General features: G+C 42.2%; 1 protein-coding gene across 2 annotated transcripts in view; it reads right to left on the bottom strand.

The window, feature by feature from the left end:
- The window catches only part of LOC112241784 (amyloid-beta A4 protein-like), a 51,670-nt gene extending 34,754 nt beyond the window's left edge, over window positions 1-16,916 (bottom strand). Inside the window, exons 1-2 of one of the 2 annotated variants that reach the window (XM_042319834.1) lie at window positions 16,597-16,916; window positions 697-864 (exon numbers count right to left, since the gene is read on the bottom strand). In XM_042319834.1, the coding sequence (XP_042175768.1) occupies window positions 697-864; window positions 16,597-16,656 (228 nt within the window). In that variant the 5' untranslated portion in view covers window positions 16,657-16,916. The remainder of the gene's footprint in view (window positions 1-696; window positions 865-16,596) is intronic. The other variant, XM_042319832.1, reaches the window with a different exon arrangement.
- Window positions 16,917-24,091: the final 7,175 nt, after the last annotated feature.

The following is a 24,091-nucleotide window of genomic DNA, read 5'->3' as shown; positions in this document are numbered from 1 at the left end:
CCCCTCTCTCCTACCACTCGCTTTTTTCTCCCTCTCCCAAATTTCCCTCACTCTCCTCCCACCTCTCCTTCAGTCTCTCACCTACCCCTCGCCCACATCTCCGCCCCTCCCACCTCTCCTGCCCTCCATCCCATCTACCCCTCTCCCTCCCACCCCTCCTTCCCTCCCCCTCCCACCTCTCCCTCTAACCAACCTCTCCCTCTACCCGCCTACCCCTCCCTCCCTCACCCAACCCTCCCTCCCTCCTTCCTTCCTTCTTTCTTTCACCCAACCTTCTTTCTTTCACCCAACCCTCCCTCTCCCACCTATCCCTCCCTCTCCCACCTCATCTGATGCCTCTTCTTATCTCCTCTCCCACCTCATCTGATGCCTCTTCTTATCTCCTCTCCCACCTCATCTGATGCCTCTTCTTATCTCCTCTCCCACCTCATCTGATGCCTCTTCTTATCTCCTCTCCCACCTCATCTGATGCCTCTTCTTATCTCCTCTCCCACCTCATCTGATGCCTCTTCTTATCTCCTCTCCCACCTCATCTGATGCCTCTTCTTATCTCCTCCCCCACCTCATCTGATGCCTCTTCTTATCTCCTCCCCCACCTCATCTGATGCCTCTTCTTATCTCCTCCCCCACCTAATCTGATGCCTCTTCTTATCTCCTCCCCCCTCTCCCTCCCTCTCATCCCCCCTCCCCTCCTACCTCCTGACAGTACTGCAGGATGCCCTCCTTGGTTCCGATGCAGCTCTTGGTGCCAAAGGGATCCGACTCCCACTTGCCACTCTGAACGTTGACATGCATGTTGAATTTCCCACAGAACATGGCTACCTGGGGCTCTGCCAGCAGACCCACTGAGTCATCAGAAGGCACCTGCAGTGAAGGAGGAGTGCAGAGGGAGTCAAATTACTGTAAATAAATGATTAAAAACATTATTTGCAGTTGAAGTGCACTCAAAATCTAAACCAGCGGGCACAAAATACACATCTACGCCCCCCACCCGCCCACCTTTGCACTTTCCAACAAAGTTGAATGCAAAGCATTCTGAGATCATTGTTTTTCCCCACTCTTTTTGTTCCGTGATACAATGGGAGGAAGTTTCATTGTAGCTGGCCGTCTGGCTCTCCTTTTTGTCTCGCGCACATCGGAAAAGAAGGATGCCGTAAACTACAAAACAGAAGCCTGCTGCCATTCTGCTGGTAAATGGCCTGCGAAAAGAAAAACACAACGATCCATTTCCTAGATTGATGATACTCATTAAAAAAAAACTAGGCCCTAGTTATTTCTGCAGCCTGTAGTGTAGCAGTTAATGTTAAATTACCACACAAACTTGGATGTATATTCTATATATTTTCTCCCCATATTCATGGTTTCCATTTTGTCTGCAATACAAGTGTTATAGATGGACACATATACAGTGCCTTCGGGAAAGTTTTCAGACCCCTTGACTTTTTGTTAAGTGACAACCTTTTTCTAATATTGATTCAACTGTTTTTTTTTTATTAACTGAGATATTACATTAACATAAGTATTCCGACCCTTTACTCAGTACTTTGTTGAAGCACCTATGGCACCGATTTCAGATTGAGTCTTTTCGGGTGTGACGCCACAAGCTTAGTACACCTGTATTTGGGGATTCTCCCATTCTTCTCTGCAGATCCTCTTTAAGACTGGACCTACCTGGGTCACTCAAGGACATTCGGAGACTTGTCCCGAAGCCACTTCTGTGTTGTCTTGGCTGTGTGCTTAGGATCATTGTCCTGTTGGAAGGTGAACCTTCGCCCCAGTCGGAGGGACCCGAGAGCTCCGGAGCAGGTGTTCCATCAAGGACCTCTGTACTTTGCTCCGTTCATCTTTGCCTTGATCTTTACTAGTCTCCCAGTCCCTGATGGGGTCTGAATACTTTCCGAAGGCACTGTATGTTGCCCTTTAATTTCTTATAGCAGCAGTGAAGAAACAATTCAGGGAGTCTGGTTTGCGCTCACAAGGTGCTTGTTTTGTTATAGCCTACCTTAGGGCTGACCCCATTTAGTCAACTGTTCGATTGTTTGGTTGACCAAGATTTTTTCAGTTGAGTAGTGGCAAATATATATTTTAATTATGGAACACAAGACACCTGTCTGAGTGGACTAATCCATTGCGGAGGCTGTGAAGATAGCACACCTGTTAAGGGTTTGTACTGGAGGCGAAGCCAGGTGCAGGAGAGCAGAGTGAAGTGAACAGCCACACTTTTTATTCCGGTCCAACGAAAGTACAAAAGTACATAAACGTGCACAAACACGGAACATAGACAAAAAGTAAGGCGCGTAACAATACCCACATAACATAAATACAATTTCACACGAAGACATGGAGGGGAACAGAGGACTAAATACATGCAGTGTGATTGGGGAATGAGAACCAGGTGTGTATGGAACAAGACAAAACAAATGGAAATATGAAAAATGGAGCGGCGATGGCTAGAAAGCCGGTGACATCGATCGCCGAACAAACAAGGAGAGGAGCCGACGTTGGCGGAAGTCGTGACAACACCAGTAACACATTTACCGTTAATGATCATTTCTCATCTACAATGTTGGTTTGGTTACAGTCATTTCTGTTAATGCATTCAATATATTATTACAGTCTTCCCTATGTCATTGTAGGAGTGGACAACCTAGGTGACACGAGGAAAAAGTTTTGGTTTATTTCATTCCATGTTTATTTTTGGTTTATTTCATTTAAATGTATTCATTGTCTTTTGTTTAGAGCGCTCCTGTCAATCTTGAGTAAGGACACGCACCTGATTACGCATAGAACTAGGCCTAGTCTGTTTTTAAATTCACTGAGAATGACAATAGTTCAACGTAGCCTATTTGAAAAATCTTTCCAGCACTTTCCAGCAACATTTATTGTTCTGATCAGGTGGAAATGCCATAAAAAAGGGGTACCTGATTACTTACTATCACTTCCGCAAATAGCCTACAGCTGTGTCTGTCTGTCCGGAGCTCACAGACCCAGGGAACTCTGGGGCCTAGAATATTTTATACAATGCTGCAAGTTTGCTAGCACCAGTTTCAAGCTGGACCCAAGTTAAAAGTTATTTTAACTTGGGTCCAGCTTGTCCAGTTTGTAGGCACATTTTTTAAACATATTGGCAATAGATGTTACTTTTAGATTTGTATCATTTTAACTTAGATAGAATTTGATTAATCATATGACATTGATTTTGAGATATGAAGACTTTTATAAATGAAATGAAGCTGTTCTAAGAAAAGGTGCATATGAAAATCAGTAGAAATGGTACCATAACTTGGCACTCCAAATGGAAAAGGTTGTCGACCGCTGGTGTAGCCTATTACCGTCAACAGATTAAAGGCAGAATCTGTGAAGTCCAGCAGCATCGGGCAGGCTATATTCTGGTTAGCCTATATTGATCTCTGGCTCCCTCTTTAGTAATTTGTGTGTCTTAATTTGAAATTGCAGTGCTTAAAGCTTCAGGCAAAGTAGCCAACATATAGTTGATTTTATTCAAACACAGGGTGTGTCTATATTTGGAAAAGTACACATTTGAAAATGTGGACCAATCGATTGTTCAAAAGAACCAATGACTCTCGATCAAACAATATTTTGTTTTTTGTCGGGGACAGTCCTTGCCTACCTGCAGGGAAGCTCTTTGACACTGCTGGTTTATTAAGTCTTTGTCTAGTTTATTTGTGTTTAATTGTAAGGGGCCCTCGAGGAACATGGCTGACATGAGGAACACAAACATGAACCATAGTTATCATCCATTAAGGAGCCTGAATGGATGTTGATATTATGAGGTGGTAGTGGGATGCCAGAACCAACTGATGCGATGGGGAGAGGACTGCAGCATTTCCAAGATGGTGTCAACAGCAACGATGTTGGTATGGCAACGGAAAGGGAGACAGCATCAGCCGGGTTGCAGGTGTTGGTGCCTTCTAGAATCTTAATTCACCACCTGGTCATCAGGAGTGAAGACACTCACCATAGATTCACTAGGCTTGAGTCAGCACAATGAACTGGGTTAAGGTGCTGGTTGATGCAGGAGTTGCCATTCATGGAAAAATCCACCTATATATTTTGGCATTTCTTTCATTAGTCCACTGTTCATACAGTCCCAACATTTCTCAAGATATTGGACTTTCAAGAAGTAGTCTCATTTGTCACATCCTCATGATGATGTGTTTTACATCAAATTATGCATTTCGCATCATGATGATGTGGCAAGTGACACTGCTTATGGAGTGGATTTTTCCCTTAAGCACAGATCTAGGATCAGATACCCTCCCTGAATCCACCAATCGTCAGCTAGGGCTGTCCTGGTTCCACAGGCTTCCTCAGGCTGTGCAGATCTCTGAACAATTTGTTGATAGAGGAGGAATCCCTGTAACAGTAGTGGGAATGGGACAGAGATTGTACATGCAAATGTACTAGAGGTCGACCAATTAATCGGAATGGCCGATTAATCAGGGCCGATTTCAAGTTTTCATAACAATTGGAAATCGGTATTTTTGGATGCAGTTATTTTTTTTTACACCTTTATTTAACCTTTATTTAATTAGGCAAGTCAGTTATGAACACATTCTTATTTTCAATGACGGCCTAGGAACAGTGGGTTAACTGCCTGTTCAGGGGCAGAGACAGATTTTTACCTTGTCAGCTCGGGGATTCAATCTTGCAACCTTACAGTTAACTAGTCCAACGCTCTAACCACCTGCCTTACATTGCACTCCACGAGGAGCCTGCCTGTTACGCAAATGCAGTAAGCCAAGGTAAGTTGCTAGCTAGCATTAAACTAATCTTATAAAAAACAATCAATCATAATCACTAGTTAATTACACATGGTTGATGATATTACTAGTTTATCTAGCGTGTCTTGCGTTGCATATAATCGATGCGGTGTGCATTCGCAAAAAAGGACTGTCGTTGCTCCAACGTGTACCTAACCATAAACATCAATGCCTTTCTTAAAATCAATACACAGGAGTATATATTTTTAAACCTGCATATTTAGCTAAAAGAAATCCAGGTTAGGTTAGGAGGAAATATTAACCAGGCGAAATTGTGTCACTTCTCTTGCATTCATTGCACACAGAATCAGGGTATATGCAACAGTTTGGGCCGCCTGGCTCGTTGCGAACTAATTTGCCTAGAATTTTACGTAATTATGACATAACATTGAAGGTTGTGCAATGTAACAGCAATATTTACACTTTGGGATGCCACACGTTCGATAAAATATGTAACGGTTCCGTATTTCACTTAAAGAATAAACGTTTTGTTTTCGAGATGATAGTTTCCGGATTCGACCATATTAATGACCTAAGGCTTGTATTCCTGTGTGTTATTATGTTATAATTAAGTCTATGATTTGATAGATCAGTCTGACTGAGCGATGGCAGGCTCGTAAGCATTCATTCAAACAGTACTTTCGTTCGTTTTGCCAGCAGCTCTTCGCGGTGCTTCAAGCATTATGCTGTTTATGACTTCAAGCCTATCAACTCCCGAGATTAGGCTGGTGTAACCGATGTGAAATGGCTAGCTGGTTAGCGGGGTGCGCGCTAATAGCATTTCAAAAGTCACTCGCTCCGAGACTTGGAGTAGTTGTTCCCCTTGCTCTGCATGGGTAACGCTGCTACGAGGGTGGCTGTTGTCGATGTGTTCCTGGTTCGAGCCCAGGTAGGAGCGAGGAGAGGGACGGAAGCTATACTGTTACACTGGCAATACTAAAGTGCCTATAAGAACATCCAATAGTCAAAGTATATGAAATACAAATCGTATAGAGAGAAATAGTCTTATAATAACTACAACCTGAAACTTCTTACCTGGGAATATTGAAGACTCATGTTAAAAGGAACCACCAGCTTTCATATGTTCTCATGTTCTGAGCAACGAACTTAAACGTTAGCTTTCTTACATGGCACATATTGCACTTTCACTTTCTTCTCCAACACTTTGTTTTTGCATTATTTAAACCAAATTGAACATGTTTCATTATTTATTTGAGGCTAAATTGATTTTATTGATGTATAATATTAAGTTAAATAAGTGTTCATTCAGTATTGTTGTAATTGTCATCATTACAAATAAATGTAAAAAATTTTAAAAAATGTAAAAAAACGTCAGATTAATCGGTATCGGCCTTTTTTGGTCCTCCAATAAATCGGTATCGGCGTTGAAAAAAATCATAATCGGTCGACCTCTAAACTGTACCATTGACCATGATCAGCCACAGACCAGCCTGGTTTTGGTCACTCAACATTACACAGTATGTGACATGCAAGCAGTAATACAATCCCAAGAAAAGTCCTTGTTATTGAGGGGGTCAGTTGTAACAGGAGTAACAACAGAAATCCCATTCCACATGATTAAGACCTTGGGAGTGCCTGTTATGCTTAGGAAAAAGGGAGCTTGTGTTTATGTAGCTTGTCTTGTTCCAACCCTGCCAGGATTTGATACCTGCCACTGGCTGACTAGCACTCTGGTACCAACCATAGCCTACCATGAGACTAGAGCAAGCTAGCTAGCTAGGTGACAGACAGTTTACTTCAGGTCCCACCATCTCCAGGAAGGTGACATACCAAGGAGAGGCTACACTCTGCTATAGTGCAGCCTCTCCTTGGTAAGTACCACCTTCCCTGAGGGGAAATGACGTGGCATGTGATGGCATGGTGGGCACAACTCATCCAATGAATCTTAAAATCTGCGAAATTAGCCTATAACTAATTACACTACGGATAACAGAAAACTATGAACTTTTTATAGATTGACTTGCTGTTCAAGCATATCGAATTGACAAAGTGACCAAGAGAGATGATTTAATCCAGCGAAACGTCCTTCCAAACAATCAAACATAACAATGGAAGAGGATGCGGGTACAACAATGTCCAAAAAGGACAGTGCATTGACGGCAAGCATGTACATAAGGCCTCAACAGCTTGATCTACAGCCCGGAGTAATGGAGGACATCGAGGCCCTCAAGGTAGGAATGGATAACAGCAACAAATGAACGGAAGAAATAATGACTGAAAACAAAGGTTTGAAAGCGTCAGACTCCCTAAAATCAATGATGAAACTCCTGAGTGATAACACTGAAATGAAAGTGGAGCTACTTGACCTAAAAATGCAGAAGCATGACAAAGTCATAAAGTGAGCGAAAGAGAATGAAAATAAAGAAAAGGTGAAGGATTTTACTAAGCAATCTTAAAAATGGCCAACAAACAGGTGGATAAGATTGATTTCCGAAGACCGCATCATTTTGGCCAAAGGGTTCCCCAGAAACCCTGACCCATTCTTGCTAGACTCTCACATTACAAGATGAAGGTGGCCGTGTTGGAAAGGGGTAGGGAGTTGAAGGGCACACCATTCTCTATCAACGAAAAACTCCCCCATGAAATAAGAGAGACAACGCATCCTTTATCCCATTTTCAAAAGACAGAGCAGAGAAACAGAATGTGCGCTTAGTATTGGATAGGCTGTACATAAACAACTAGCTCTTCAGGGAATCAAAGGTTACAATATGACTGAGTAATTCTGGCATGCTAAGCTAGTTCCTAATACACAGCATTACAACAATATTTGGTAAAAACAGTTGTTTTTTGTCTCCATCAGACTACTAGGCCGCGAACAATCAGTAAAGGGCAAGGTGCCCTTACAGTAGGGCTGTCCCCGACAAAAAAAATCTTGATCGACCGAGAGTCGTCTGTTCTTTTGACCAATCGGTTGGTCAACATGTGTATTTTTTCCATATATAGACACCCTATGCTAGAATAAAATCAACTATACTGAACAAAAATAAAACTCAACATGCAACAGTTTCAAAGATTTAAATAAATACCATTATGCCTTAATTCATCTATGGATTTCACATGACTGGGTTGGCATAGGTCTACCCATTTGGGAGCCAGGCTCAGCCAATCAGAATGATTTTCTCCCCACAAAAGGACTTTATTACAGACAGAAATACTCCTCAGAAATAGAGCACAAATAGACACATTTATAGGTCTACATTTGCACGCAGACCACGTAGCCTAGGCCTAGTTCTATGCGTAATCAGGTGCGTTTCCTTCCTTAAGATTGACAGGAGCGCTCCAAACAAAAAACAATGAATAAATTGACATCTCGTAAATGGAATTAAATAAATCTAAACTTTTCTCACAAGTTTCACTAGGTTGTACGCTCTGCAAACAACATGTCAACTCCTACAGCGAAAACAGTCAGACTGTAATAATAATAATATATCGAATGCATTAACAAAATGACAGTTACCAAACAAACGTACATTTACCGTTAATTCTGATCATTTCTAATCTTCTTCTGGTGATACTGCTATGCCGCTGCCTCCGCGGTGGATTAGTCCACTAACAGGTGTCTCGTGTGCCATAATGTTTTCCCATGGTGCCGGACCATTTTGATCTTATTTCTTTTGTCTACGCTCTAGCTTTCTCCCTCCACACCTTTTCCACGTTTTGTAGAACAGCATTGGAACAGCGACCCTGGTGCAAAAGGGGGATGTCCTGGAATCATATTTTATAAAGATCTAAATTTACGATATACAACAAATCACTATAATTACAATTTCTGCATATATTGTTTTATTATTATTTTTCCCTATTTGTCCTTTAGTGTCAAGGGCAATTATACATTAGGATTATGTATTATTTGCAAGGGTGTTGGGATGTATAAATCAGATACCCATCAGTTATTGCAGATTCCTCAAATTATATTTGCAATGCTAGAATATCAACAAGGATGAAATTGACGACATGTTTTCAATTTATTCATCTCATTTTACTGACATTCTGATCTAATGAAATGAAGGAATGTCTTTCCTCCATTGTGATTGTAGGGATGTGAATTAGTGAGCCTATCATTTTCAGCAGAATTTGGCTTTCCTTTGTTGTATTTGACAACTGCCAACTCATAAAGGGAGCCAATAATGAGCAGCTGTATATGGATATTTGTGCATCACAGTTTTTATGACAGTAATGAGGATATAATAATTTATTATTGTTAGTAGTATTATGTTCCACATTCTGCTGTAATTGCAATGGCTTAGCAGATTGATTATAAAAATGACAGTCTTTACCTGGCTCAAAGAGAAGGAACATAATATCTATTGTTTACAGGAAACTCACTCTCCAATTACAGATGAGGTTATATGGAAAAAGGACTGGGAGGGAGAAATATATTTCTGTCATGGGCAAAGAATCTCAAAAGGGGTGATCATATTAATTAATAACAATTTTGATCGGAGTGTGCAAACTGTCCAAACAGATCGGAAAGAAAGGTGGATCATTTTAAAACATGCAATTGGACGATAAACAGATGTTGCTAATTAATCTATATGGTAGAAATAATGATGATCCACACTTCTTCTATATGATATATGCTAATCTCTCGAGCTCACAAGCAACAAATGACTATTACTATGGTGGGAGATTAGAATACAGTTTTAAGTACCCCAACGGATCATAAATGAAAACACCTTCAAGCTATTTGGGAAATTACGAATATCATGGACACATTAAAACCATTGCATATATGGAGGCTTAAAAATCCAGACTTAATGAGATATCCAGTTGAAGTCAGAAGTTAACATACACTTAGGTTGGAGTCATTAAAACTCGTTTTCAACCACTCCACAAATTTCATGTAAACAAACTATAGTTTTGGCAAGTCGGTTAGGACATCTATTTTGTGCATGACACAAGTCATTTTTCCAACAATTGTTTACAGACAGATTATTTCACTGTATCACAATTCCAGTGGGTCAGAAGTTTACTTACACTAAGTTGACTGTGCCTTTAAACAGCTTGGAAAATTTCAGAAAATTATGTCATGGCTTTAGCTTCTGGTAGGCAAATTGACATCATTTGAGTCAATTGGAGGTGTACCTGTGGATGTATTTCAAGGCCTACCTTCAAACTCAGTGCCTCTTGCTTGACATCATGGGAAAATCAAAAGAAATCAGCCAAGACCGCAGAATGAAAATTGTAGACCTCCACAAGCCTGGTTCATCCTTGGGAGCAATTTCCAAATGCCTGAAGGTACCACATTCATCTGTACAAGCAATAGTACACATGTATAAACACCATGGGACCACGCAGCCGTCATACCACACAGGAAGGAGACGCGTTGTCTCCTAGAGATGAATGTACTTTGTTGCGAAAAGTGCAAATCAATCCCAGAACAACAGCAAAGGACCTTGTGAAGATGCTGGAGGAAACAGGCACAAAAGTATCTATATCCACAGTAAAACGAGTCCTATGTTGATATAACCTGAAAGGCCACTCAGCAAGGAAGAAGCCACTGCTCCAAAACCGCCATAAAAAGCCAGACTACAGTTTGCAACTGCACATGGGGACATAGGTCATACTATTTGGATAAATGTTCTCTGGTCTGATGAAACAAAAATATAACTGTTTGATCATAATTACCATCGTTATGTTTGGAGGAAAAAGGGGGAGGCTTGCAAGCCAGAGAACACCATCCCAACCGTGAAGCACAGGGGTGATAGCATCATGTTGTGGGGGTGCTTTGCTGCAGGAGGGACTGGTGCACTTCACAAAATAGATGGCATCATGAGGCAGGAAAATTATGTGGACGTATTGAAGCAACATCAGGAAAGCTTGGATGCAAAATGGGTCTCCCAAATGGACAATGACCCCAAGCATACTTTCAAAGTTGTGGCAAAATGGCTTAAGTATAACAAAGTCAAGGTATTGGAGTGGCCATCACAAAGCCCTGACCTCAATCCTATAGAAAATTTGTGGGCAGAACTGAAAAAGCATTTGCGAGCAAGGAGGCCTACAAACCTGACTCAGATACACCAGCTCTGTCAGGAGGAATGGGCCAAAATTCACCCAACTTATTGTGGGAAGCTTGTGGAAGGAATGTGATGAAAGAAATACAAGTATAATTAAATCACTATTATTATTCCGACATTTCACATTCTTAAAATAAAGTGGTGCTCCTAACTGACCTAAAACAGGGAATTTTTACTGGGATTAAATGTCAGGAATTATGAAAAACTGAGTTTAAATGTAGTTGGCAAAGATGTTTGTAAACTTCCGACATCAACTGTACATTGAGGAGGCTTAATACAGAGACAAAGTGGAGTCGCAATTCAACCGCTCAGACACGAGAGGTATGTGGCAGGGTCTACAGTCAATCACGGACTACAAAACAAAAACCAGCCCTGTCGCGGATCATGATGCCTTGCTCCCAGACAGACTAAACAACTGTTTTGCTCGCTTTGAGGACGATACAGTGCCACTGACACAGCCCGCCACCAAAACCTGCAGGCTCTCCTTCACTGTAGCCGAACTTGAGTAAAACATTTAAACGTGTTAACCCTCGCAAGGCTGCAGGTCCAGACGGCATCCCCGGCCGCATCCTCAGAGCATGCGCAGACCAGCTGGCTGGTGTGTTTACGGACATATTCAATCTATCCTTATCCCAGTCTGCTGTCCCCACATGCTTCAAGAGGGCCACCACTGTTCCTGTTCCCAAGAAAGCTAAGGTAACGGAGCTAAATGACTACCGCCCTGTAGCACTCACTTCGTCATCATGAAGTGCTTTGAGAGACTAGTCAAGGACCATATCACCTCCACCCGAGACACACTCCAATTTGCTTACTGCCCCAATAGAGCCACAGACTACGCAATCGTAGTCCCCTATCTACATTGACAGGACAGTAGTGGAGAGGGTGGAGAGTTAAGTTCCTCGGCGTACACATCAAGGACAAACTGAAGTGGTCCACCCATATAGACAGTGTGGTGAAGGTGTAGCAGCGCCTCTTCAACCTCAGGAGGCTGAAGAAATTCGGCTTGTCACCAAAAACACAAACTTTTACAGATGCACAATCGAGAGCATCCTGTCGGGCTGTATCACCGCCTGGTACGGCAGCTGCTCCGCCCATAACCGTAAGGCTCTCCAGAGGGTAGTGAGGTCTGCACAACGCATCACCGGGTGCAAACTACCAGCCCTCCAGAACACCTACACCACCCGATGTCACAGGAAGGCCAAAAAGATCATCAAGGACAACAACCACCCGAGCAACTGTCTGTTCACCCCACTATCATCCAGAAGGAGAGGTCAGTACAGGTACATCAAAGCTGGGACCGAGAGACTGAAAAACAGCTTCTATCTCAAGGCCATCAGACTGTTAAACAGCCATCACTAACATTGAGGGGCTGCTGCCAACACACTGACTCAACTCCAGCCAATTTAATAATGGAAAAATTGATGTAATCAATTTATCACTTGCCACTTTATATTATATAAATGTTTACTTACCCTACATTACTCATCTCATATGTATATATTGTATTCTATACCATCTACTGCATCTTGCCATCTTGATGTAATTAAATGCATCACTAGCCACTTTATATAATGCTTACTTACCCTACATTACTCATCTCATATGTTTAAACTGTACTCTCTACCATCTACTGCATCTTGCAATCTTGATGGAATTAAATGCATCACTGGCCACTTTAAACAATGCCACTTTATAGAATGTTCTCATACCCTACATTTCTCATCTCATATGTATATACTGTACGCTATACCATCTACTGCATCTTGCCTCATTTATATATTTTTATTTACATATTCATATTCATTCCTTTACACTTGTGTGTATAAGGTAGTTGTTGTGAAATTGTTAGGTTATATTACTTGTTAGATATTACTGCACTGTTGGAACTAGAAGCACAAACATTTCTCTGCACTTGCATTAACACCTGCTAACCATGTGTATGTGAGAAATACATTTGATTTGAGTGAAATAAGTATGCCCCCAACGCAATTCTGAAGTATAATTTTTTAATAATACATCCAGTGTGATTAACACATTTGTCTAATTAACAAAATATTGTCTTTAGTTGATTATATATAACATTCCAACCTCGTTTAGCATGATCTATTCAATTATAGCATAATTCTACTATTTGTATTAATTTGCTTCACTGTCAAAGACATACGTTTATTTTGAAGGCTAAAGTTCACTACTGTGGCTAATCCTTATTGTGGCTAGCGTCACATAGATGTGTCCGACCACCATTAATCAAATAAGAACTGTCTTATGAATTCGGGTGATTTTAGATGATGACATCTAGCTAACTATAGCTACTGAAACAGATTGTTATTTTGCTATGTTTTTGGGGAAGAACATTGTACGCCTAGCCTAGTGGTTAGAGCGTTGGACTAGTAACTGGAAGGTTGCAAGTTCAAACCCCCGAGCTGACAAGGTACAAATCTGCCGTTCTGCCCCTGAACAGGCAGTTAACCCACTGTTCCTAGGCCGTCATTGAAAATAAGAATTTGTTCTTAACAAGCCTAGTTAAATAAAGGTTAAAAAAAAGGTTAAAAAATTAAAAATCCATGAGCTAGCTAGCACTTTTTATGACCAGCACTGAAGGTGTGCGAGACAACTACAGTCCCTGGTAAACGGGGACGTACGTAAATGGCAACAAAGTAACTTTGTGGTCAGTGTCTGTTTGTGTAACCTTTATGTAAGTAGGTGTAACGGTATAGCTTCCGTCCCTCTCCTCGCCTCGAGCCAGGGACCCTCTGCATACATCAACCACAGTCACTCACGAAGCATTGTTATCCATCGCGCCACAAAAGCACAAAAGCGGCCCTTGCAGAGCAAGGGGAACAACTACTTCTAGGTCTCCGAGCGAGTGACGTCACCGATTGAAACGCTATTAGCGCGCACCATGCTAACTAGCTAGCCGTTTCACATCCGTTACACTCAACCCCTTTTGACCTCCTCCTTTTCCTCAGCAACCAGTCATCCGGGTCAACAGCATCAATGTAACAGTATTACTTCCGTCCCTCTCCTCGCCCCAACCTGGGCTCGAACCAGGGACCCTCTGCACACATCAACAACAGTCACCCTCGAAGCATCGTTACCCATCGCGCCACAAAAGCCGCAGGCCTTGCTGGGCAAAGGGAACAACTACTTCTAGGTCTCAGAGCGAGTGACGTTACCGACTGAAACACTATTAGCACGCACCACCGCTAACTAGCTAGCCATTTCACATCGGCAAGTCAGAACAAATTCTTATTTAGAATGGCGGCCAAACCCGGACAACGCTGGGCCAATTGTGCGCCGCCATATGGGACTTCCGTGACCGGTTGTGACACAGCCTGGGATCGAACCGCAGGCTGTAGTGATGCAGTGCCTTGGACCGCTGCGCCAGATTGTGTTTTTATTGGTGATGTTGCAAATGATTAGGCTACTTGGTGTGGCCAAGTAAAATGTGCCTACAGTTGTGCTTTTCTTTCTCCATCAGTTACAGGTACACAAAACAAACACACACATACACACTGCAACCAAAGTAGACTATTCTTTCCCTAAACACCTTCAAAATGATATAAAGATGATAAGAAAACGTTAAACACATTGTTTTATGTTCCTAATAGAGCAGCTGTCAAACAGAGACTTGTCCATGTCTTTTAGCATGTCGGGGTTGACCGACTGTTCTGGTATGCACACTTTGTTTACTAGTTTACAGTGCAATTATCCTGTTGGTTTTATGCTTACAGTCAAGGCACCAAGGAATGGCGTAAAACAGTCTAGATGCAACATAAGCTACTACTATCGACCCAGGCCCATTTTGAGGCTTTACTCACGAACATAGACAATTTGATGCTGTGTCATAACTCTTAAATCAAATAATGCGCTGTTAAAAACAGCAACCTCCTCAGTGCCGTCTAGCCACCGTGTATCTCAGCACTGCAGCACTGACGCCATCTTGCTTGTGTCAAGCTTCACTCTTTTCCATTCTCCACTCCACATAAACCCATCAGCATCCACTGGCCGGTTATGTGGCAAACGCAACATTGTATCATGTTAATGTCTGTTCCATAAGTATCCATATGCACAGCAGTTCCATATTTCCATGTATCGGAAAAGCAACAATGTGTCTTCACTCTCAAAAGGAGTAGGCACAAACTGATTTATAGACTAAAATAAACCCTGCTATGTGAATCTAACATAGAGATTTGAAAATGGGTCACAGCATGAGCAAAATTATGTTGAAAAGACGTTGAAATCGAATCCAACATACAAAGATAAACGGGTTGAATTTAGGCTCTGAGCGAAAGATGAAACGACGTCGATTCTGGAAATTGAAAATACGCATTTACTGTACTGAACTATTACTCTGCTATGCCCTACTGTACTGTGCTGTCCAAACTTGTGAAACAAAGACATCTATTATTGTCAGAACCAAATCATAAATGTCTATGATCGGGACAAATCGAGGCCGGTCTGGGCCGGACGTCTGTGGACATTGAAATCAAGGCCAGGGTGGACGGAACACATTTCTACAACTTTTCAATGTCCATGTACATCAGGTGTCGGACGTGCTCACTGGGAGGCCCTACGCTAGTTAAAGTGTAAAATGCCCGAAGGATGTAACTTGTTGGTCCTTCATTTGATGTTGATAAGCAGATAGCCTATCATTGCAATAGAATTGCATTTTCATGGTAGGTTAATTTTAGGCACCGATTTTTTTTTGGGGGGGGGGGTATTGATATCCCCATTGATAACCCATGGGTTGCAGCGTCGCTTGCAGTTGAACCGGTCGACAACCTTAAAATGATAATAGACTGCTTTATGGTCCGTAGGCTTAATTATGTTGTTTATCAGGTCTAAACGCGTGTCTAGCCTAATCTGTTCAATATTCCTGAAAAGGATCACACACCCGTGAAAAATACAAAATGCGGGGTGTATTCATTAGTCAGATTCCGTTGCAAAACATTTTGCAAAGGAAATTGTTTACTCCAAACGGAAAACGTTTTGCAACGGAAGCTATATTTTATATTGGACAAAATCTGGTATGTCCCTCCCCGTTTTTTTTTGCTCTGTTTGCTTCCTAGAGTAAATGGTAAATTGTTTCCGTTGCAAAACGTTTTGTAACAGACGAAACGTTTTGCAACGGACTCCAACTAATTCATACACGCCAGCATACCTTTAACACCATTGAAACAACGTAACCTCACAATATAGCTAGGCCCTAATATTTTCGCATATAGGCTAAATGAGTAGTCTGTCAGTAGAGAAACGGACCAATACTTTATTTTGTCATTCCAGGTCCATGTAATCTAGTGCCAAACTGTCAATCCAGTGTCGTTGACAGATTCAACAGTAGGGCAATTATAGGCCTAAAAAGAAATGTTGAATGTTTTTGCTTTACGCATTTGGATATTCCACTCCAAAGCTAGTTAAGGCTATGAGGTAGATAAAAACAAGCTATTCTCGACACTACTACGCAGGCTGCAACTAGCAGAAATATGGAGTGGTTGGAACAAGATGAGAAATTTAGCCTAGTAATCGCATTAAAACCTATGGTGTTTAGCGTAGTGCCTTAAAAACATTGTAGAATTTTGTAATTTAGTAACATATCTTTCTGCCTCCAAATGCAATCCTGATTCACCGTGGGTCTGAATTCCGTTATTTTCACTCCTCCTGCCTTCAGTTCACCCTTATCCTCCGCTGCTACAGGGACGGGAACTAGCTTATGGAGGTTCGTGCTTTGCCCGATACACGAAGAACGCTGACCTGTTCTCCCCTTTTCTTACCTCAGATGCCAGCGTCAAGGTCGCAACCCATAACAGCAGAAATGCCGTTCGCTCGCCCATGCCGTTGACCCTAAATCAGTTTTGTCCGATATCTGGAAAATATTCCGATAAATCCGATGCTCTATCCCGTTCCCGTGCACTCCCGGTTGGCGATGGCGTGTTAAATGATGGAAAGCGAGAACGAGGCTGGCCAGCTTCCCCAAAGCCTGTCACCTGACCGGGCCAATAGTGTGTGATTGCGGCCGGAGAGAATAGGCTAGCCTATGGGAAGAAACTTGAGGGAGGAAGGACTGCAGCCAGCTCCGATTGTGGGATATTGGCCGATATGAGCAGATGTTTAACACACGTAGTCATACACTTTATAGAGAAAGATCTCTTTAGCCCCCTCTGTCCCCTACAAACACGAAGGTTTCCTCTGCTGCTTTAATCTGCTCTCATTCATTCTTTGTTTATGAAATGTCCCTATAGGCTAGTTCTGATAACACACACACACACACACACACACACACACACACAAAGACATACATACCACTAAAACCTCATTTCACAATCCTAAAAGAATTAGACAATCCCAAAATGCAGCAGTTTTAACGCAATATCAAATCATTATATATATTTTTGAATTGTTTAATTGAGCCTTTATTTAACTAGGCAAGTCAGTTAAGAACCAATTATTATTTACAATAACAGCCTATTTAATATTAAGTACCTTACTGTTATTTTTTTTCAATTAAAATGGTCAAAAAATAAGAGAGATACTTTTGTGTATATAGTGTATGTGGGCACCACTTTAAATTAGTTTATTTGGCTATTTCAGCCATACCCTTTGCTGACAGGTGTATAAAGTTGAGCGCACAACCATGCCGTTTCCATAGACAAACATTGGCAGGAGAATGGCCTTACTGAAGAGCTCAGGGACTTTCAACGTGGCACCGTCATAGGATGACACCTTTCCAACAAGTCAGTTAGTCAAATGTCTGCCCTGCTAGAGCTGCCCTGGTCGACTGAAAGTGCTGGTATTGTTAAGTGGAGTCTAGCAGCAACAACGGCCCAGCCACAAAGTGGTAGGCCACACAAGCTCACAGAACGGAACCACCAAGTGCTGAAGCGCATAAAAAACATCTGTCCTCGGTTGCAACACTCACTACCGAGTTCCAAACTGCCTCTGGAAGCAACATCAGAACAAGAACTGTTCGTCGTAAGCTTCATGAAATGGGTTTCCATGGCCGAGCAGGCGCACACAAGCCTAAGATCACCATGCACTTGCAATGCCAAGTGTCAGCTGGAGTGGTGTAAAGCACAACACCATTGGACTCTGGAGCAGTGGAAACACATTCTCTGGAGTGATTAATCACGCTTCATCATCTGGCAGTCCGAAAGACAAATCTGGGTTTGGCGGATACAGGAGAACTCTACCTGCCCCAATGCTTAGTGCCAACTGTAAAGTTTGGTGGAGGAGGAATAATGGTCTGGGGCTATTTTTCATGGTTCGGGCTAAGGCCCCTTATTTCCAGTGAAGGGAAATATTAACCCTATAGCATACAATGACATTCTACGATTCTGTGCTTCCAAACTATGTGGTAACAGTTTGTGGAAGGCCCTTTCCTGTTTCAGCATGACAATGCCCCCGTGCACAAAGCAAGGTCATACAGAAATGGTTTGTCAAAATCGATATGGAATAACTTGACTGGCCTGCACAGTGCCCTGACCTCAACTCCATCAAACCCTTTTGGGATGAATTGGAACGGCGACTGCGAGCCAGGCCTAATCGCCCAACACCAGCATCCGACCTCACTAATGCTCGTGGCTGAATGGAAGCAAGTCCCCTCAGCAATGTTCCAACACTTAGTGGAAAGCCCCCTTTTCTGCCATCTGGGAAGGACCAATTCCATATTAATGCCCATGATTTTGGAATGAGATGTTCAACGAGCAGGTGACCAAATACTTTTAGTCATGTAGCTTCTTAGCAAGGAGCAATTTCGCAAGCAAGAACTTTGCTAGGACTGTCTATAAGTGGTCTGAGTAGGGGCCTAATGGGAGAGATATATAACATGAAAACTAGCTGTTATTGGCAGAGAGGTTTGAAACTATTTTTGTTATTGGTCTATTAATTTATACCACCAGGTGATGTCGCCAGGCAGGCCAAAACTCCATCCCACCAAAACAGGCTGAAATTTTACAGTCTATTCAAACAGTTCTTGCACGAAAACACCATTATCGTCATTTTCACAATTATACAGTATTATTCCAACCTCAGTCTGAAAATATAAAACACAGGAAAATCACGTTTTTGACGTAATGTACTTTATTATTCCATAGAAACGTGTCAATCTGAAAATAACTGATCTGAAACTGTTTGTTTACCTTACTTTTTAGCCTCACAGTGGCCAGATGGACAGAGGAGAGGTTCCTTCTGCCAAAGAAATCAAATCAAATTTTATTCGTCACATGCGCCAAATACCGTGAAATGCTTACTTACAGTAGCTTGCGAAAGTATTCACTCCCCTTGGCATTTTTCCTATTTTGTTGCCTTACAACCTGGAATTAAAATAGATTTTGGGGGTTTTGTATAATTTGATTTATACAACATGCCTACCTCTTTGAAGATGCAAAATATTTTTGGGAGTGAAACAAACAAGAAATAACACAAAAAGCAGAACTTGAGCTTGCATAACTATTCACCCCCCAAAGTCAATACTTTGTAGAGCCACCTTTTGAAGCAATTACAGCTGCAAGTCTCTTGGTATGTCTCTATAAGCTTGGCACATCTAGCCACTGGGATTTTTGCCCATTCTTCAAGGCAAAACTGCTCCAGCTCCTTCAAGTTGGATGGATTCCGCTGGTGCACAGCAATCTTTAAGTCATACCACAGATTCTCAATTGGATTGAGGTCTGGGCTTTGACTAGGCCATTCCAATACATTTAAATGTTTCCCCTTAAAAATCAAATCAAATCAAATTTTATTTGTCACATACACATGGTTAGCAGATGTTAATGCGAGTGTAGCGAAATGCTTGTGCTTCTAGTTCCGACAATGCAGTAATAACGAGCAAGTAATCTAACTAACAATTCCAAAAAAAACTACTGTCATACACAGTGTAAGGGGATAAAGAATATGTACATAAGGATATATGAATGAGTGATGGTACAGAGCAGCATAGGCAAGATACAGTAGATGATATCGAGTACAGTATATACATATGAGATAAGTATGTAAACCAAGTGGCATAGTTAAAGTGGCTAGTGATACATGTATTACATAAGGATGCAGTCGATGATATAGAGTACAGTATCAACGTATGCATATGAGATGAACAATGTAGGGTAAGTAACATTATATAAGGTAGCATTGTTTAAAGTGGCTAGTGATATATTTACATCATTTCCCATCAATTCCCATGATTAAAGTGGCAGAGTCAGTGTCATTGACAGTGTGTTGGCAGTAGCCACTCAATGTTAGTGGTGGCTGTTTAACAGTCTGATGGCCTTGAGATAGAAGCTGTTTTTCAGTCTCTCGGTCCCAGCTTTGATGCACCTGTACTGACCTCGCCTTCTGGATGGCAGCGGGGTGAACAGGCAGTGGCTCGGGTGGTTGATGTCCTTGATGATCTTTATGGCCTTCCTGTAGCATCGAGTGGTGTAGGTGTCCTGGAGGGCAGGTAGTTTGCCCCGGTGATGCGTTGTGCAGACCTCACTACCCTCTGGAGAGCCTTACGGTTGAGGGCGGTGCAGTTGCCATACCAGGCGGTGATACAGCCCGCCAGGATGCTCTCGATTGTGCATCTGTAGAAGTTTGTGAGTGCTTTTGGTGACAAGCCGAATTTCTTCAGCCTCCTGAGGTTGAAGAGGCGCTGCTGCGCCTTCCTCACAATGCTGTCTGTGTGAGTGGACCAATTCAGTTTGTCTGTGATGTGTATGCCGAGGAACTTAAAACTTGCTACCCTCTCCACTACTGTTCCATCGATGTGGATGGGGGTGTTCCCAAGTCCACAATCATCTCCTTAGTTTTGTTGACGTTGAGTGTGAGGTTATTTTCCTGACACCACACTCCACCTCCTCCCTGTAGGCCGTCTCGTCGTTGTTGGTAATCAAGCCTACCACTGTTGTGTCGTCCGCAAACTTGATGATTGAGTTGGAGGCGTGCATGGCCACGCAGTCGTGGGTGAACAGGGAGTACAGGAGAGGGCTCAGAACGCACCCTTGTGGGGCCCCAGTGTTGAGGATCAGCGGGAGGAGATGTTGTTGCCTACCCTCACCACCTGGGGGCGGCCCGTCAGGAAGTCCAGTACCCAGTTGCACAGGGCGGGGTCAAGACCCAGGGTCTCGAGCTTGATGACGAGCTTGGAGGGTACTATGGTGTTGAATGCCGAGCTGTAGTCGATGAACAGCATTCTCACATAGGTATTCCTCTTGTCCAGATGGGTTAGGGCAGTGTGCAGTGTGGTTGAGATTGCATCGTCTGTGGACCTATTTGGGCGGTAAGCAAATTGGAGTGGGTCAAGGGTGTCAGGTAGGGTGGAGGTGATATGGTCCTTGACTAGTCTCTCAAAGCACTTCATGATGACGGATGTGAGTGCTACGGGCGGTAGTCGTTTAGCTCAGTTACCTTAGCTTTCTTGGGAACAGGAACAATGGTGGCCCTCTTGAAGCATGTGGGAACAGCAGACTGGTATAGGGATTGATTGAATATGTCCGTAAACACACCGGCCAGCTGGTCTGCGCATGCTCTGACTTACTCACCCCATGCAGTGAAGGAGAGACCGCATGTTTCCGTTGCAGGCCGTGTCAGTGGCACTGTATTGTCCTCAAAGCGGGCAAAAAAGTTATTTAGTCTGCCTGGGAGCAAGACATCCTGGTCCGTGACTGGGCTGGGTTTCTTCCTGTAGTCCGTGATTGACTGTAGCAACACTCGAGTGGTTTATCAGTGGTTTATCAGTGTGGTTAGGGTCATTGTCCTGCTGGAAGGTGAATCTCTGTCCCAGTCTCATTCTCTGGAAGACTGAAACAGGTTTCCCTCAAGAATTTCCCTGTATTTAGCACCATCCATCATTCCTTCAATTCTGACCAGTTTCCCAGTCCCTGATGATGAAAAACATCCCCATAGCATGATGCTGTCACTGTGGGGATGTTTTCTCGGGTGATGATAGGTGTTGGGTTTTGCGGTCTCTTTGTTGCCCATCTGATTAATGCTCTCCTTGCCTGGTCCGTGTGTTTTGGTGGGCAGGCCTCTCTTGGCAGGTTTGTTGTGGTGCCATATTCTTTCCATTTTTTCATAATGGATTTAATGGTGCTCCATGGGATGTTCAAAGTTTCTGATATTTTTTTATAACCCAACCCTGATCTGTACTTCTCCACAACTTTGTCCCTGACCTGTTTGGAGAGCTCCTTGGTCTTCATGGTGCCCCTTGGTCTTCATGGTGCCCCTTGGTCTTCATGGTGCCCCTTGCTTAGTGGTGTTGCAGACTCTGGGGCCTTTCAGAACAGGTGTATATATACACTGAGATCATGTGACACTTAGATTGCACACAGGTGGAATTTATTTAACTAATTATGTGACTTCTGAAGGTAATTGGTTGCACCAGATCTTATTTAGGGGCTTCATAGCAAAGGGGGTGAATACATGCACTACTTTTCCATTTTAAATGTTTTTTTGAAACAAGTTGTTTTTTTAATTTCACTTCACCAATTTGGATTATTTTGTGTATGTACATTACATGAAATCCAAATAAAATGCCATTATAATTACAGGTTGTAATACAACAAAATAGGAAAAATGCCAAGGAGGATGAATACTTTTGCAAGGCACTGTACAAGTCCTTAACCAGCAATGTAGTTAAGAAGAAAAAGAGTTAAGAAAATATTGACTAAATAAACTAAAGTTTTTTTTAAAAAGTTACAATAAAATACAAATAACAAGGCAATATACAGGGGGTACCGGTACCGAGTCAATGTGTGAGCGTACAGGTTAGTCGAGGTAATTGAGGTAATATGTACATGTAGGTAGGGTGACTATGCATAGATAATAAACAGCAAGTAGCAGCAGTGTAAAAAAAGGGGGGGGGTCAATGTAAATAGTCTGGGTAGCCATTTGATTAATTGTTCAGCAGTCTTATAGCTTGGGGGTAGAAGCTGTTAAGGAGCCTTTTGGACCTAGACTTGGCGCTCCGGTACCGCTTGCCTTGCAGTAGCAGAGAGAACATACTATGACTAGGGTGGCAAGGGTCTTTGACAATTTTTTGGGCCTTCCTCTAACACCGCCTGGTATTGAGGTCCTAGATGGCAGGAAGTGATGTACTCTGTAGCGCTCTTCAGCCAGAAAGTTAACAAGAATATGTGATCCACTTGACAGGAGGAATATAATTCAATATCAACTTAATTAGGTATGATACAACTTTGTCATTTAATTTAAATTTGTTGTTTGTATTTCAAGGAAAATATAGTGTTTTGTTTTTACACTGTCCCAAGCAATGGTTCTATAATCCTGAGATTTGGTTCTGGGTTGAGGCAATGTTGACCTCTCTGATGTAGATGTACTGCCCTCTGGTGGCATGTGCTTTAATGCTCATTTCTGCCCGTGCAAGTATTACTGTACCAATTTATTAGGCTCATGAGAAAAAGACAAAGATGTCTGGGTGGCCGATGAAGTTGATGTAGGCTACTCCATCAGATTCCAGTTATACTGCCAGATACATTTGATTGAAAACGAAGAGATTAACACCAGCAGCATCTCTAGCTATTACCAACGAAAACGATATGATAGGAAAACGTCGGTCACTCACCCACTCCTCCATTCACATTACATCCTCCCAGCAGCTAGCTAGCTAGCTAATGGTTATGCTGTGTCTTTCGCTTGCTAAATAAATAGCTAGTTACATAAATTGATAGGCTAGCCCAGGGTGTCAACTCGGGCCAGACATACCTATTTGTTTTGGCAATAAACTACGACCCAAACTGGACATCTTTTTAAAAAATAAAACAATGTCCCTTTATAACGTTCACTTACACTAAACAAACACATATAAACGCAACATGTAGTGTTGGTCCCTTTTTTCATGAGCTGAAATAAAAGATTCTAGAAATGTTTAATATGGACTAAAAGCTTATTTCTCTCAAATGTTGTGCACAAATTTGTTCATATTCCTGTTAGTGAGCATTTCTCCTTTGCCAAGATATTAAATCCACCTGACAGGTGTGGCATATCAAGAAGCTGATTAAACACCATGATCATTACACAGACTCAAATCACTGGCCACTTTAAAAATTGATTTAATAATGGTATCACTAGTCACTTTAAATAATGCCACTTCAATAATGTTTACATATCCTACATTACTCATCTCATATGTATAAACTGTATTTTATACCATCTATTGCATCTTACCTATGCCACACGGCCATCGCTCATCCATATATTTATATGTACATATTCTTATTCCATCCACTTACATTGTGTGTATGAGGTAGTCGTTGTGAATTTGTTAGATTACTTGTTAGA

Source organism: Oncorhynchus tshawytscha, linkage group LG03 (genome assembly GCF_018296145.1).
Source record: "Oncorhynchus tshawytscha isolate Ot180627B linkage group LG03, Otsh_v2.0, whole genome shotgun sequence".
Lineage (NCBI taxonomy): Eukaryota > Metazoa > Chordata > Actinopteri > Salmoniformes > Salmonidae > Oncorhynchus > Oncorhynchus tshawytscha.
This window is presented reverse-complemented; position numbering and strand designations above follow the sequence as displayed.